The 14,406-nt window shown below is 45.6% G+C and overlaps 1 protein-coding gene across 3 annotated transcripts in view; it reads right to left on the bottom strand.

Moving 5' to 3' along the window:
• IGSF9B (immunoglobulin superfamily member 9B) overlaps positions 1-14,406 on the bottom strand; it is a 137,870-nt gene that overhangs the window by 72,120 nt on the left and 51,344 nt on the right. For all 3 annotated transcript variants that reach the window (XM_028708928.2, XM_028708929.2, XM_028708933.2), the window contains exons 4-5: positions 7,619-7,770; positions 4,474-4,591 (exon numbers count right to left, since the gene is read on the bottom strand). In XM_028708928.2, coding sequence (XP_028564761.2) covers positions 4,474-4,591; positions 7,619-7,770 — 270 coding nt within the window. The remainder of the gene's footprint in view (positions 1-4,473; positions 4,592-7,618; positions 7,771-14,406) is intronic.

Here is a 14,406-nt window from a genome sequence, read left to right as displayed (position 1 = left end):
GGCCAACCAGGGGATCCAATTTGGCCCACAAGGCTGTTTTCCCCAAATCACGCAGGATCGTCAATCAGCTGATATCACTCAGGTGATGGAAGGAAGCGGGGGTTCAGTTCTGTTTTGGCTGCACATGCAAGTCCCCAGCAGGGAAGAGCTGCTCGCAGCCAAAACAGGATTTGACCCATTGCTCTTCAGCCAAAGCAAGCAGCCTCAGTTGCTGTTATTTGCAGACATTGGCTACTAGAGAGACTTTTCCCACCTACAGCCAATGTTTGCAAATTCCAATGTAGACTACTGGTCTTGAACTGGAGGGCTGGGACCCATTAGTGGGTCACAGCCTGATCCAAGATGAGCAACAAGAAGAGCATTGCCACCATGCAAATGTAGGGTGAAATATTAAGAAATTGGTCCCCAAATGCATGTTTGGGTTAAAAGTGGGACTGAGAAAAGTGAAGGCACCTGTTGTGCACAATAATGAGCTAGCTGGACCATTAGCCTGGCTCAATATTGCAGCCATCTCCCAAATTCCCAACTCCAAATCTAGAATACTAGGATAATGTTGGCTTGCTACAGAGGTTTGTGGCCACGATTATCAAGATGTTATGAGTTGCTTTCAATTTTCCGAAGTGCTAGGAAAATGCTTATTACTATGATTATCTATAGCCCAATCTCAACATTTGGAAAAGGGCCATTTTTAGATTGAAAAGAATTATTACGGGGGTGTTAACAATGGCCACGTTTTCCCCTCAGAGCTAGATGGGAAATGAATGTTTATGTATCTATGTGTCAGTCACCACATGGCATAGATTCAGAATATACAGCATTTCTCAGCAAGGCTGCTGCAGAACCACCATGGGTGCTTGAAACACCCAGATCCTACAGAAAAGTAAAGAGGCTAGTCCTCATGGCTATCATGTTTCCTGTCCTCGAGACAGATGAAGGGAGCAGTTGCAAAGGGTTCTGGGGTTTGCGTGGAAGTTGGCCCTTAAGTCAGGCATTTTCCTCTTCTATATGTAATAAGGGGCATGCTTAAAAGGCTACAAAGAGGTTATCTGTCACTGGCATCTAGAAAATCGAATTCTGTGGGGATTCAAATAAGACAACTTTGTGTGTATATGCAAGTACATACAAAATAATGGCCTGGGTGTGACTCTATTACACCATACATTTAAAGCACTGTGATACCACTTTAAACAGTCAGAATCCTGGGAGAGTGCTGGCCAGTGGTCAGTAATGATGGAAGTTGTAATCCAAAATCAGGTAGGCAAAGGCTTGGCCTGTGAGGTTGCAAACACTGCTTTAAATCAGCATTATTTGCACAGAACAACATTTCTGCTCTTGCAAATTTTACACTCTCCTCTCCAGGAGCAAATGTTGGCTAGATTAAAATAGGTTTTTGCTTTCTTCATGAAGGAAAGTTGTGCATGCACCGTTAAAAACAAGAAACAAAAAATGGCTATTTTCTCTCCAAATAGATCTCTCCCTTCCCCACCCCCACCCCCATTTTTCATTTTAAGACTCTCCAGACTTTGGAGGGAGGGTGTGAATTAAAACAGTCTGCCTATAAACCAGGATGGCGGTTCAATCAGGATGGCAGGCCCATGCACAATTGTGTTCCAATTAAATGGATTTTTCTTTAATACTAATGGAATGCAGGGCCATTAGCTGCCATCATGACAGACGAATGCCACTTACACATTTGCGGTGTCTGAAAAGGCCTGGGAGTTCTTTTTTTAAAAGCTGGGGTGGCCAGCTGAGAAGGAGGTCAGGGCTCCTGCAGATTTAACAACTGCGCAGAAGAGGACAGTTTTGCAGGACATAGATCATTTCCTCTTCTTTAAAAGACAGAAACCTTTTGCTTCCAAGAAAAGAGGGTGGTGACAGCTGTCTGCCCTGCATTAATAACTTTGCAAGGGAGCCTTGGAGTGACTGTCACATAGCTGGGGGGTGTCACACACGTACCGCAAAGATGCCACAAATACAAATAATATACTTGGGGGGGGGGACCCACCTAACATATTTTGAAGAATCCCAAGGCTTGCAGAAGTTCAAGAGAATCTTTAAAAAAAAATATCCAAGGTACCCCCAAAAAACAAGTGGAGGGGCATGCTCAGTAACTACTGAATGTTGTGTGTTAGTTGGAACACTCTCCACCACCCAGCCCAGTTTGATCTCCTTAATATCCAGTAGTCAAGCAAGGCTGTTGGGGAGGAACCCTGATCAAGAGCACTCCTGAAGAGCTGCAGGCCAAAACTCAGTGGTAGAGCATCTCCTTTGAATGCATAAAGTCCCAGGTTCAATCCCCAGCTAGGGCTGAGAATGCCTCCTGTCTGAAACCCTGAACAGCAACTGTAAGTAGAGAGAGTGTTGAGCAAGATGAGCCAAGCGTCTGACTACATACAAGGAAGCTTCCTGTGTTCCTGGGAGGTGAGGACACGCCACAACATTTTGTTGCAGCATGAAGCAGATCTTTGGGCACTCCAAAGCATACCCACAATGCAACTTATCACTGCTCCAAAATGTTACCCTCCAAATGGGGCAATGAGTCTTCAAAAGGGGCTGCACCTCACTGGCTGAGCGTGTTCTTTGAAATCAGAACATTTAAATGGCTTGGAATGGCCACTTACGCAGACCCGCTGCCAGTCAAGAACAGACAGCGTGAGTCACAGGACACTGTGGCCTCATCCACTGGCCAGTGAACCCAGAATAGCCTGAGCCCTTCCAAGAAAATATGCCATCAGCAAGGGCAGGACAAGGGTTGCAGGTGGCCTCACATATTGACCCGGAGGACTGACAGCTGGGGGAACACAAAATGTCATCTCTCTTCCCCTAAGGGGACTCCCATCAGAACCCACTAGCTGTTCTCTGTATTGCTGCCAAAAGAAACCAGGGGAAGAGAAGTAGCCCGTGCTCTTCTGGATCTGTCTGCAGAATTATTTCTCCCTTCTTTATTTCTTTTGCTCTTTCTGTTCCCTCCCTGTTTTTAAAATGGTGATGCTGCAAACTCGAACCGCGAGCTGCCCCAGCTCTTAAAGAACAGGAGGGACCCAACTGCAACAATAAAAATCAATGCACAGACAAATCCAGCTTGCAGAACAGCTGTTAAGCAAGCAGGAGGAAGGGAGCGGGAAGGGAAGTTAATACTATCGATGCAGACACAGGAAATCAATACAAAACGCTCCCCCTCTCCCCTCAAGGCAAGGCCAAGGCTGCCAGTTTGGGCTCCACCTGCCTTCTGCGAAACCTTTTGTCTCCCATGCAGGACAAGGAGGCATCAGGCCTCTGCTCTTTTACACACACACACACACACACACACACACACACACGGCCCACTGCTCCTCTTTTGCATTCCTTGGGTTGTTCAGCTGAGCTAGCAGCCTTCAGCGCTTTTTAGATGTCTGAGGTCTGGACTTAATGCTCTTGTTTATTTATTGATGGCATTGTGGAGGGGGTCTTTTTTTAATGGAGGGTTGGGAAAGAGGCTCATCTCACTGGCTGAAGGTTATGTGGCCACATGCTCAGGGTCACCTTCAACAGACGCTGCTGTTAACTATTCTTTTAGCAGGAGGCACTAAGAAAAGTCTAGGAAGCACAAGTGGGGAGGCCGGTTGGACTCCATCTCCCATCATCTCCAGCCAGCATAGCTGATGGTCAGGGGTGATGGGAGTCTTAGTCCAGCAATGCTTGGAAGGCTGCAGGTTCTCCCACCCGTGCCAGAGAGCACATAGGAAGACAGGGTGGACGATGCTAACTCAGAATCATAGAGTTGGAAGGGACCCCAAGGGTCATCTAGTCCAACCCCCGTAAGAGAGGAATCTCAGCTAGTTCAACCCCCTGCAAAAGCATTTGTGGCCAAGACTTTTAGGGATGCAGCAAGCCTCTCTCTACATAAAACAGCACATTGTACAAATCTGCACATGCAATTTCCTGTCTGAGAAATACAGGACCACGAATAATCAGGGCTGAAAGGCAGATTCCACACACAGCCCAATTCCAACACTGTCCCCAAACCAGCATTTTACTTCCCTACACAGGAGTAAATAAAAACCACCTACAGGAAGCCACTGTTCGTGCCGTGAAACAGAAAAGTCAGAAGAACAGTCTTCATCCGTTAGCCACTAAGGCATTTCTCTAACGACTTCAATCGTACACTAGGCAACAACTCCTAAACAACTCAGGTTTCAGTGGCTTCCTAAAAAGAATAAACAATGCAGCCATTGCACAGGGTCATACAGGACAAAAAGCGAAATATAAGACCTAAAACAAATATAATTAAGTAAAATATGCTGCTGAAGCAAGCATCAGTTGTAGCACCAAATGGATACCCCCAAGCTGCTGCTGGACTGCAACTCCCATCATCCCTTCCTAGTGGCCATGCTGGCTGGGGCTGATGGAAGTTGGGAGTCCAGCAATGTCTCTAGAGCACCAGGTTCCACACTCCTGTTCTAGGGAGCCCATAAGGGCTCTCCAGCTAGTTACCTTGGACAAGCAAGCGGGTAGTGTGCACAGCCTCTCCCTGGATGCTATAAGCCCGGCAGGTGTAAGCGCCCCGGTCATCCCGACTAACGGAAACAACAGTCAGACTCCCATCACTAACCTGAAGAAGAGGGAGAAAAAAAGAGAATGAAAGTTCGTCACCCAAAACCATTGCAGATACAAACATGTGCATGAACACACACGCACACCCCAGCTAAACCTATGTGCAGCATTAACTGCAAGCTTTCATTCCTTCCCAATGCAAATAGCAGCTTCAGAGGGGCATTTTTTGACAGGCAGGGGAGAAAAGTGTTAAAACACCACCTCCCTGATCATCACCACGCTCCCACAATGGCTGCTATTTGCATTTCTAAAAAATATGCATCTAGACCATTTCTAGCTGGTGTCACACACACACACACACACACACACACACACACACACACACCAGTATCCCATGCCAGAAAGCATGAATCTCATATTAATGACTTTGCCACAATCTACGGTAGTTCAATTTTGTATCCTGCATGAAAATGGAAAATTGTTCAGTGGCTCCTCCATCAACCCATGGATGACTATAGTGAGACTTACAATGGACATCATGTACTGAATAGCTAAATCAACACTGTACCTCTATGTTCTTGTTCATCATCACCCCATCTTTCCTCCAAGGTGGCATACGTGCCCCCCACATTTTACAATCACAACAACCCTGAGAGGTAGATGAGGCTAAGATGCGGTGACTTGCCCCCAAACACTCAATGAGCTTTATGACTGAGTGAGGATTTGAACTCTGGTCTCCCAGGTCCTAGTCCAGCACTCTAACCAATAGAGGAAAAAGTGGGAGACACAAATGGAAAGAACTCTTACCTTTGTACTGTTGGCTACATTCCTGCCAAGTGAGCACCAGAGGTTTATACACAGAAACACACACACACACACACCCCTCCATCCAGGCAAGCAATAGGAATGATCACATTTGAAGAACACATTCCAGGCATGCAAAAGCGATCAAGGAGTGCATGGATGAAGCAGGACCAGGGAGGGGTGGAGCATGGGGAGAGGAGGTAGAGTTTAGAGAAAGTCCCAAGGGCCAGACAGAAAGGGCTGGAGGCCTGCATTTGGCCCCCGGAGTGTGAGGCTGCACCCTCCTGCATCATTTTAGCTATTCATTTGTTTATTTAACAAACTTTATACACTGCTTGATTGGAAGGAAACCTCCAAGCAGTTGAAACAAACATGAAACATTAAAGTGTTCAATAAAAACACAGTTAAAAACATGAAGATAAAACCAACAGCAGCTAAGAAGACATAAAACACACATAACTTCTAATTTCAACCCATGTGCAACTGCATTCATTGTATGTGCCTATCTTACAGTTTAGCTTTTCGTATTTTAAACTTCATCCATCGTTATAATTATTCCCCCTGTTTTATACATGTTATAGAATGAAATAAAGAAACCCATACATGTAACTTCTGCAGGTCTGGACAGGCTTGCTGAAACAAACAAGTGTTTTATGTGGGCACCAAAATGAGTACAGCGGAGGCACCTGCTGATGTCAATAGGCAGGGAGTTCCAAAGTGTGGGTGCTGCCACACACAAAGATCGATTTCTTACACGTGTGGAACAAATATTAGGGGGCACCTAAGCCCCTTTCTGAATGGAGATATGATAATCCCACCTCATCCTGCCATAACACACTGTGAACAGCCTAGCCCACTGCAGGGTCACTTAAGCTACCATACTTTTATTCCCACGTTGCTTTGTTTAGCACAAGTGTGAAGTGAGCATACAGACAATGCATGCATTATTTCCTCCACCTTTGATCCATCCTCTTCCACCCCGCTGCCAACGCGAAGCTTCATTTCACTTCACCCTTCCATTTCAGCTCATTAACAAATGACTCCTAATTATTCTCGTTGGTGCCGGTACCAATTCCAATGCCTGATTTGCCAATTACAATTCATACAGATGGAATTCCTGGCTGAGCAAAGGACAGAGGCTTTTCCGGGGGGTGGGGGAGAAGAGAGCATTTATGAGAAAGGATGAAACAGGGTGGTCCTCTCTGTGAGATTTTGATGAGGGTATGACGGAGCTTTGCACCCCGTGGGGCGATTGTCATAGCTCAAGACAGCAAACATGACATATTTAGAAATGCATAGTGTTTTTTTTTGTTGTTGTTTTTTAAACCGAAAACAGTAAAAGGGTGTTCAGTGCCACAGGCACTGCTAATTGATGTGTGAATCCTTCCCGATTTGGGCATTGCATTTCAGAAGGTTCTCAGGACAGTAAGTCCATGAATGTCAGCTGGTAAATACTTGAAAATCCAATAGCGGTACCCTGTGGCCATCCAGGGGTTAAATGTACTGTTTCCTTGGAATCACAAGATCAGGAGAATTATCAAGTGCCTGCCATGTATAGGTAGGTAGGTAATATGGCTGGCAAATTTATTTGCCTTACTGGTGAAGCTGACAGAGAATCTCTCTTGCAATTTCCCCTAATACACCAAACTTCAGTGGTTATGTGCCTACTGCTTTGGAAGCGAAAACAGAGCCATCCAAAAAGAGAAAACAGGATGCTGGACAAAACATGACCCCTCTCATGTTCTTACATTAGCCCAGCACAGCATGCTTGGATCACCAGCAGCTCTCCAAGCCTCATCCTGGGTTCTTTCCTAGCCATCCTACCCACATTCCATTGAATGTGGTGGTGCGGGAAATTGTACCTCCCTACATTAGGCATGGGGCACGGGTGGCGCTGTGGGTTAAACCACAGAGCCTAGGACTTGTCGATCAGAAGGTTGGCGGTTCGAATCCCCGTGACGGGGTGAGCTCCCGTTGCTCGGTCCCTGCTCCTGCCAACCTAGCAGTTCGAAAGCACGTCAAAATGCAAGTAGATAAATTGATACCGCTACAGCAGGAAGGTAAACGGCTCTGGTTCGCCAGAAGTGGCTTAGTCATGCTGGCCACATGACCCGGAAGTTGTACGCCGGCTCCCTTGGCCAGTAAAGCGAGATGAGCGCCGCAACCCCAGAGTCAGCGACGACTGGAACCAAATGGTCAGGGGTCCCTTTACCTTTACATTATGCATGCAGAGGATTTCCTCCATCCTTGAGCCTTGGGGCCCTTCTGAGCATGACCTTACCTGATATTTATTGTTGGCACCTAAGAGATCCCCCTCTTTCAGCCAGGTGACGGTTGGCTTAGGGTTCCCGAAAGCCATGCAGGTGAGTGTAATGCTGCCGCCTTCCTTCGCCTCTACGTATTGGGGGGGAGTTTCTGTGAAGGTGGGGGGAGCTGCCAAGGAGATTGGGGGGAAAGAAGAAGTGAGAAGGATGATGGCACACACCCTGGCCACACATTCCGAATCTGCTTGAACTTGAGCATTGCTGGCCTACAAACCCTTTGCAAATGCAACATGGTTCTCTTGACCCACACATAGGTATGGATGCATCATACCTATGTGACTTTTATAAACTTTGTTCTGTCCTGTATCCAATTCAATCTGCTATTTCTTCTTGGGGAGGGTTGGAGGAATGAATAGGTAAGAAAAACACACATTTAATTATTTTTTTCTTTGACATATTTTCTCACATTCAAAGTGCATTTTGGTAATATCATTTGACCGAAGAACTTCAAAGGCATATGAAATCCAAAGGAGGGGCTGTGTTCTGATCCGCACAACAGATGGGGGGGTGGATCAGGTCTGTTAGCATTGCCATTCCCCCACAAAATGGATTCCGTCAAGCATCCCTTTACCTGCACAGGCTTCAGACAATGTCCCAAGAGTAAGCAAAAGCATACAGTAAATAGCTAAAGAGTGAACAACTGGAAAGTGGATTTTATATAAGGTTCTGTCCAAATTTTAGATAAAGGTTCTGCACACCTTCCAGCTTGTCAATATCCTTCTTAAACTGTGGTGCCGAGAACTGAACACAGGACTCCAGTTGGGGTCTAACCAAGGAGGGCAGCATGAACTATTCTTCGCAAGGCACACACACAAAGAGCCTTGTGGCACTAGACTAACAGATGGCATAAGTCTTTGTGGATTTGAGACTATTTCAGACACATGAAGTGTTATGCTCGGTTGGCAGATACCTTATTTATATATACATACACATTCATATGCAGAGAGAATATATATTATAAGCAGTGCGACCAAAAGGCTATGAAATGCACGAAGCGTAGTTTGCGACATTTCTATGCAAAACTCTTAAGTATACATTCAAGCAAGTGCAGTGACCTTTTGCAGTGGCCATTTTGGCTAATGTGAAGTATGAAAGGAACACCCTCTCCATCAAATACAGGAAAATCTGCCTGCGTTACTCCGGGACCCATTCACCCCACCATTGTAGGAAAGCTATCAAAATGCACAGATGCACCACAGTGCAGATAACTAATCTGCCTTTTGATTAAACAGGCTCTGGGAGAATTATAATATAGGCCTAATCATAAATAGCTGTTAATTCCAATTTTCTACGAAGGCATTCCAGCAATTTCAATTGACTCTGAAAAGAACTGATTTTTGGGTAACCACCCCCAGAAAACGTTGCTTATTTTCTGAAAAGAAAAAAATTAACTAGGCTAATGTGCTCGGGGTGGAGGGGCGAGAGAGGGTGGGGAGAGAATCATAATGTATGAATTATACATTCTTAAGAACACGAATTCTACTTATATTGCACTGTTGGACCTGGAGGATTAAGTCTGCAATAAGGTTATTTAAAAACCAGGGTTTTTTAAAATTAAGTGTTCAGTGTCATATGTAGAGGAATAGCGGATTCCTTGGAACCGGAGACGTCTCACTGATGCGAAGATGCTGTAGATATATCTGATTTGCAGTTTCCAATGTGAATTATCCACGCTGCCAAATGCCACCCTGGCCGTCCTCAGGGGGCAAAACCTTAGGAGTTGGCTGGACTGAAAGAACTAAATCCCACTGAATTATGGAAGGCTGTGGACCAATCCTGGGAAGAGACTCCGATGCAGTAAAAAGGTAGCATGTGGGATATTTTGCCACTCCTTTGATAAGCCACAGATCTCAAGGAAGAGGTCTAATGTGGCTCAGAGCCAACCCAGAGCCCTGGGTTCACCTGCTCATATGGGCTGGGGAGCTTCATGCCTTGGGAGCTGGATGTGGCCTTCAGGGTGTCTCTTTCTGTCCCTTAGGACTCTTACTTACTTACTTACTTACGTACGTACGTACTTATTTAACTTTCGCGTAATGCTACATCATGAAAATATATGAGAGTGGTTTATAGCAATTAAACCATGCAGTAGAAGCATCAGGAAGTTAAAAGCAAAACAAAACAATGCGGAAAATGAACACCAGTAAACCACTGTAGAAGGATGTATTCTCAATTGCCCGCCTAGGCCTGGCAGAAAGGGAAAGTGTTCAGCTTAGGATTTCTCCATGTTACCAAACAAACCTCATGTGGGGAATAGTCAATGATGTTCCTGCAGATGACCTCAGTGAACAAGCTGGGATTGAAGGGTCCAGGAAATATCTCTTCCCAAAACGCCTCCTCAGGCTACATATCCCTCTTCCCGGGTCACACCCTTCACTGATCTCTACCTTCTACAGGTGTTTTTGATGACTGGAAAGTGCCCTTGAACTGTGACTATTCTTCACGTTGGCCTGAACGAATGCTGGAGGAGCGCATGTGTTGGTGTGTGCCTGTAAAACATTTTGCTTTTGCATGGTTGAATGTGGCCCTTGGGTTGAAAAAGGTTCCACCAGCCTTCATCTGGGGTCTCTGATGAGGTGAGGAGGCAATGAAGATTATGCCCCCTTCCTCTGCCCAAAGCCTTAAGGTACGTACTAAGAGGTCTAATCACAGCAGTTCTCTCTAAGGGTGCCCACCAGGGACTGAAGAATCTATCTCCATTTCTGACATTCATTCCAGTCTGGCAGAGCAAAATAACTCCAGAACTCTGCAGGCCAGAACCAGGCAAATCTGACCACCTCACATACAAAGACCGCCATAGACAATTACCTCAGCATTTTAAGGCACATTATTTTGTAGACGTTGCAGCAACATGACACTGGAATCAGAGGCTGACAACTCTACCATGCAGACAGCCGCAGATGTAAGGCCTTTGAAATTTTCTTGTGTGGTTTTGAAAGCTATTCTATGCCATGAAGAAACAGGGGAAAGGGTTTGTAATACCCATAAGCATTCTGGCAATTGTAGGTTTTCTCTTACACAGCTTGGTGAGTGAAAGCAACTTGAGATGTTAGCCCCAGCTTTAAAAGGAAGGTTGTTGTTTGGGGAGGAGGCAAAACCCTCCATTTGGGCTCCCAGCAAGCATTAGGAACATCATTAGCCCTTAAATACAATGCCACAGAATTCCAACCTTGCCATCCCATCCCCATCCCTTGGGGCAACTGAACCAGACACAAGTTAGTTAGTTTTTTTGCGATTCATTAACTCCCCACAATGCAGCCAGACTGGTGGGTTTCATTCTCTCCAGCCCACAATGTCGCAGTGTTGCGAGCTGCCAGCGACATGGCCCAGAAAGTGTTAAACAAAAACGAAATCCCAGCCACACTGGAAATGGTTTGAATGTTTCATTCTCAGAACACACACACACACACACACACCAAAAGATCGCAACGTAAAAGTCTCAAGGTCACGGCTTATGCAGGAAAAGATTTGCTCTTCGTGCTGCTAACAATGGTGAACCAAAAGAAAAAAGGAAGAAAAGAAAGAAACCCTAAGGATGATATTCCAATTAAGGCTGAGCTAAAGGTTCCCTTTGGAGGCCAAAAAGAGAGGAGAACAACCTTACTTTTTAACAGTGTTTTGCTGTCTTCTATTTTGCAACAGCAATACTCCTTTGGGTGCTTGTAAAACGCCCCCCCCCCCATTTTTTTAAAGGTTGTTTAGAAATCCGTTCCATCATGACATATAGTCATTCCAAGGGGATATTTTTTTTAAAAAAAATGGTGAGGCAGGAAGAATGGGAGTGCTGCTGCCATCCACAAGATTATTCATTTAATTAAGAAATTTATATATAGTGCTTCATCAAAAGGCCACGGGGAGTTTTGAAACATAGCAATATGACAAACAACACAACATACATGCATAATGTAATATACATAAAATACACAAAAACGAAAGCTATATGGATACAAACCATAGTATGCATTTGTGGCAAATTATTCATAAATTATTTCAGCCATTCACCCAAAAGCCTGTTGGAAGAGGTGTGTCTTCACCCATTTCCTAAAAGAAGCAGCTATGTGCTCAGATGCACCTCAGTGGGCAAAGCAATAGGCAGGCCACTGAAAAGGCCCTTCCAGGGACTTCATCCTGTGTAGGGACCATCACCTTCACCCTATTTTGCACCCATTTGGGGACCCATACTGGAAAACCACCCAGATACCCAGATACACACACACACACACACACACACACACACACCATTTTACCAATTGCAAACGAGGTGCAGAATTGGAGGTTCAGTCCCAACTGCTATAAGGATGGTTTTGTACTATGTTGCTCCTCTCCTTTCTAGGCTATCTATAATCTATATCTATATCTCTATCAATATCCCTATCTCTTCCTTATACCGAGTCAGACCTATAGTTCACCTAGCCCTCTTCAAATTCCCCACGGTTTCAGGGAAGGCATTTCTCTGAGACCCAGCATCCTTTATTTGGAGATGATAGAAAGTGAAGTTCATCTCTGCCACTGAGATATGCATGCAGGCGCTCGCCGTCTTCCGAAGCCACGGCCCTGGTGATAGCAACTCCCAGCAGGAACTGGTGAGAGGGGGAAAGGGAGAGCTTCAAACAGCCCTGGCTCCGAATTCCACATCCCATTACGAACCTTCAAATGCAAGCCTGGGTTATAGTGAGGTCTGCTCCTACCATCACCCAACCCTCCCCACCAGTTCTCACTACTTCCCCCTCCAAGCAAGTGAACCTTTGCGAAGGGGGAGAGCCAGGAGATGCCTTTCAGGCCTCTGCTGGATCAGGCCAAAGGTCCACCTGGTCCAGAATCCTGTTATCACTGTGACCAACCAGATTCCCCAAGTGGGAAGGCTGCAAGCCAGAATGAAGTGCAACTGCACTCTTCCCACTCAACTTGAAAACCATCTCTTCCTGTTGGGATTCAGGGGGGGTTGTAGTTTCCTAGCTTCCCGATTAAACTCCATTCAAGGGCACTGACTTAACACTTTCAATAATTTAACTTTTAAAAAGATAGAGACCTCTTGATATCGGGGGAAGAGATACAAACCAGGGAAAACAGTCAGGCAAAGCCAGCAAGCCCCATGATTAACGGTGGATACGCTCTGGTCCTCAGTTCATTTGTTTATGTCACATTCAAAAAAAAAAAAAAAAGCATCCAAAATGCTGATGGGAAAATGCAGCACTGTCCAGAGCCTCCCCAAAGCACTTTACAACTCTGAAGCCTGCATTGATTATTCTGCAAGTCAGAGAACCTCTCTCTTCAGTCAGCCATGATGCAACAACAGTGTCCCTTTGTCCCAAGGTAGCGTTGCTTGATTTTCTAAGGGGTACAGTTGTCTATGATCAGTGAAAATGTTTCTATGTGTATGGGGGGGGGGATCCCAATAAAATTAGGTCTAATCAAATCCTAGTAAACTTGAAGAATTATAAATATTGTGGCCTCTGAGCAGTACTGAAGTGACTTATCCAGTGAGGAAGCAGTGGCTGCATTAAACCTGGCACCACCGTAGATACGAAGTTGTCAAGATGAAAATTCAGAAGCAGCCTTTCTCCTAGCAGTGAACTGCAAGGGCAGGTGTGTGGGGATCCTGTGTCCCTCTAGATGCTGCTGAGGTACAACTCTCAGCATCCCTGGCCATTGGCAATTCTGGCCAGGGCTGATGGCAGTTGTAGTTCAGAAACATCTGGAGGGTCAAATGTTCACCATTCCTGCACTACATGATCTTTCAACAAGCCCTAGAGGTCTAAACATTTTCCCAGGGGTGGCTTCCTTTTTTAAAAAAAGTGCCAGCCCAAAAAATATGAAGACATTTCCCCATCAATGGAGAAAAAAAGACAAAGACACACAGGGGGAGGCCTGTGATTTTTACAAAGTGGTTCCTGTTCCATTCTCTGAATTGAGACATGACAATATGCCGCATTTTGCAAGACTTCAAGGCTTAGCTAATTAGAGCAATAAAATAAAATAAATGGAGCTTCTGATGTCCTTGGAGCCAAGCCTTAAAGCAAACCCCGGCCCACAGTTTCATGCAGGCATAGCTCCTGAGCTTTGCCACCGCTTGCAAATCGTGCAGCTGGAACGAGAAGCAGAGTCTGCCTCAGTGAGCATGCCTCATACTTCAAGAAACACACATTCAAAGGATGCTCAGTTGAGTGCAAAGCTCTTATTAAAAGTTAACGAGGCCAAGTTGCTCATTTTCCTGGAGGTTTGTTCCTCCCATCTCCCAGGCACGTCTTTTAAATTAGGCACAGAGCAGAGCCATTTAACGAGGTCACTCACTTTCCCCTCTCTGCTTTTCAAGGAACACTTCTGCCCCCCCCCCCTTTCTGACATCGCTGATCACCCCCAAACACTGTCACAGCTTATGAAAGTCGCAGGTGACGAATCACAAGCATTAAATGGCATGTCTGAAAAGGGCGTCGCAAAACAGGTCTGATGCAAATATGCAGGTGAGATGCTGCAGCAGCCAGACACACCTGCAGTTTCCTCCATGGCCAACAACTCAGCTTCTTAGAAAAGGATGCACCAGCATTTTGTATCTCAACTACAGAAATGGGTTACCAGAAAGCAGGGCAACATTCCTCAGGGAGATGGATTAGGTCCACGAGCTGCTGTTTTCCTGCTCATGCCCGCTGCATGTTAACCCTCCAATATGACATCCTTACCAGTCCCTGATCAGCACTCCTCCCTCTCACCTGATGACATCCCTTAATGTTATTCTACTACAGGGGCAAGG

The sequence above is a fragment of the Podarcis muralis genome, chromosome 15, assembly GCF_964188315.1.
Source record: "Podarcis muralis chromosome 15, rPodMur119.hap1.1, whole genome shotgun sequence".
Classification (NCBI taxonomy): Eukaryota; Metazoa; Chordata; class Lepidosauria; order Squamata; family Lacertidae; genus Podarcis; species Podarcis muralis.
This window is presented reverse-complemented; position numbering and strand designations above follow the sequence as displayed.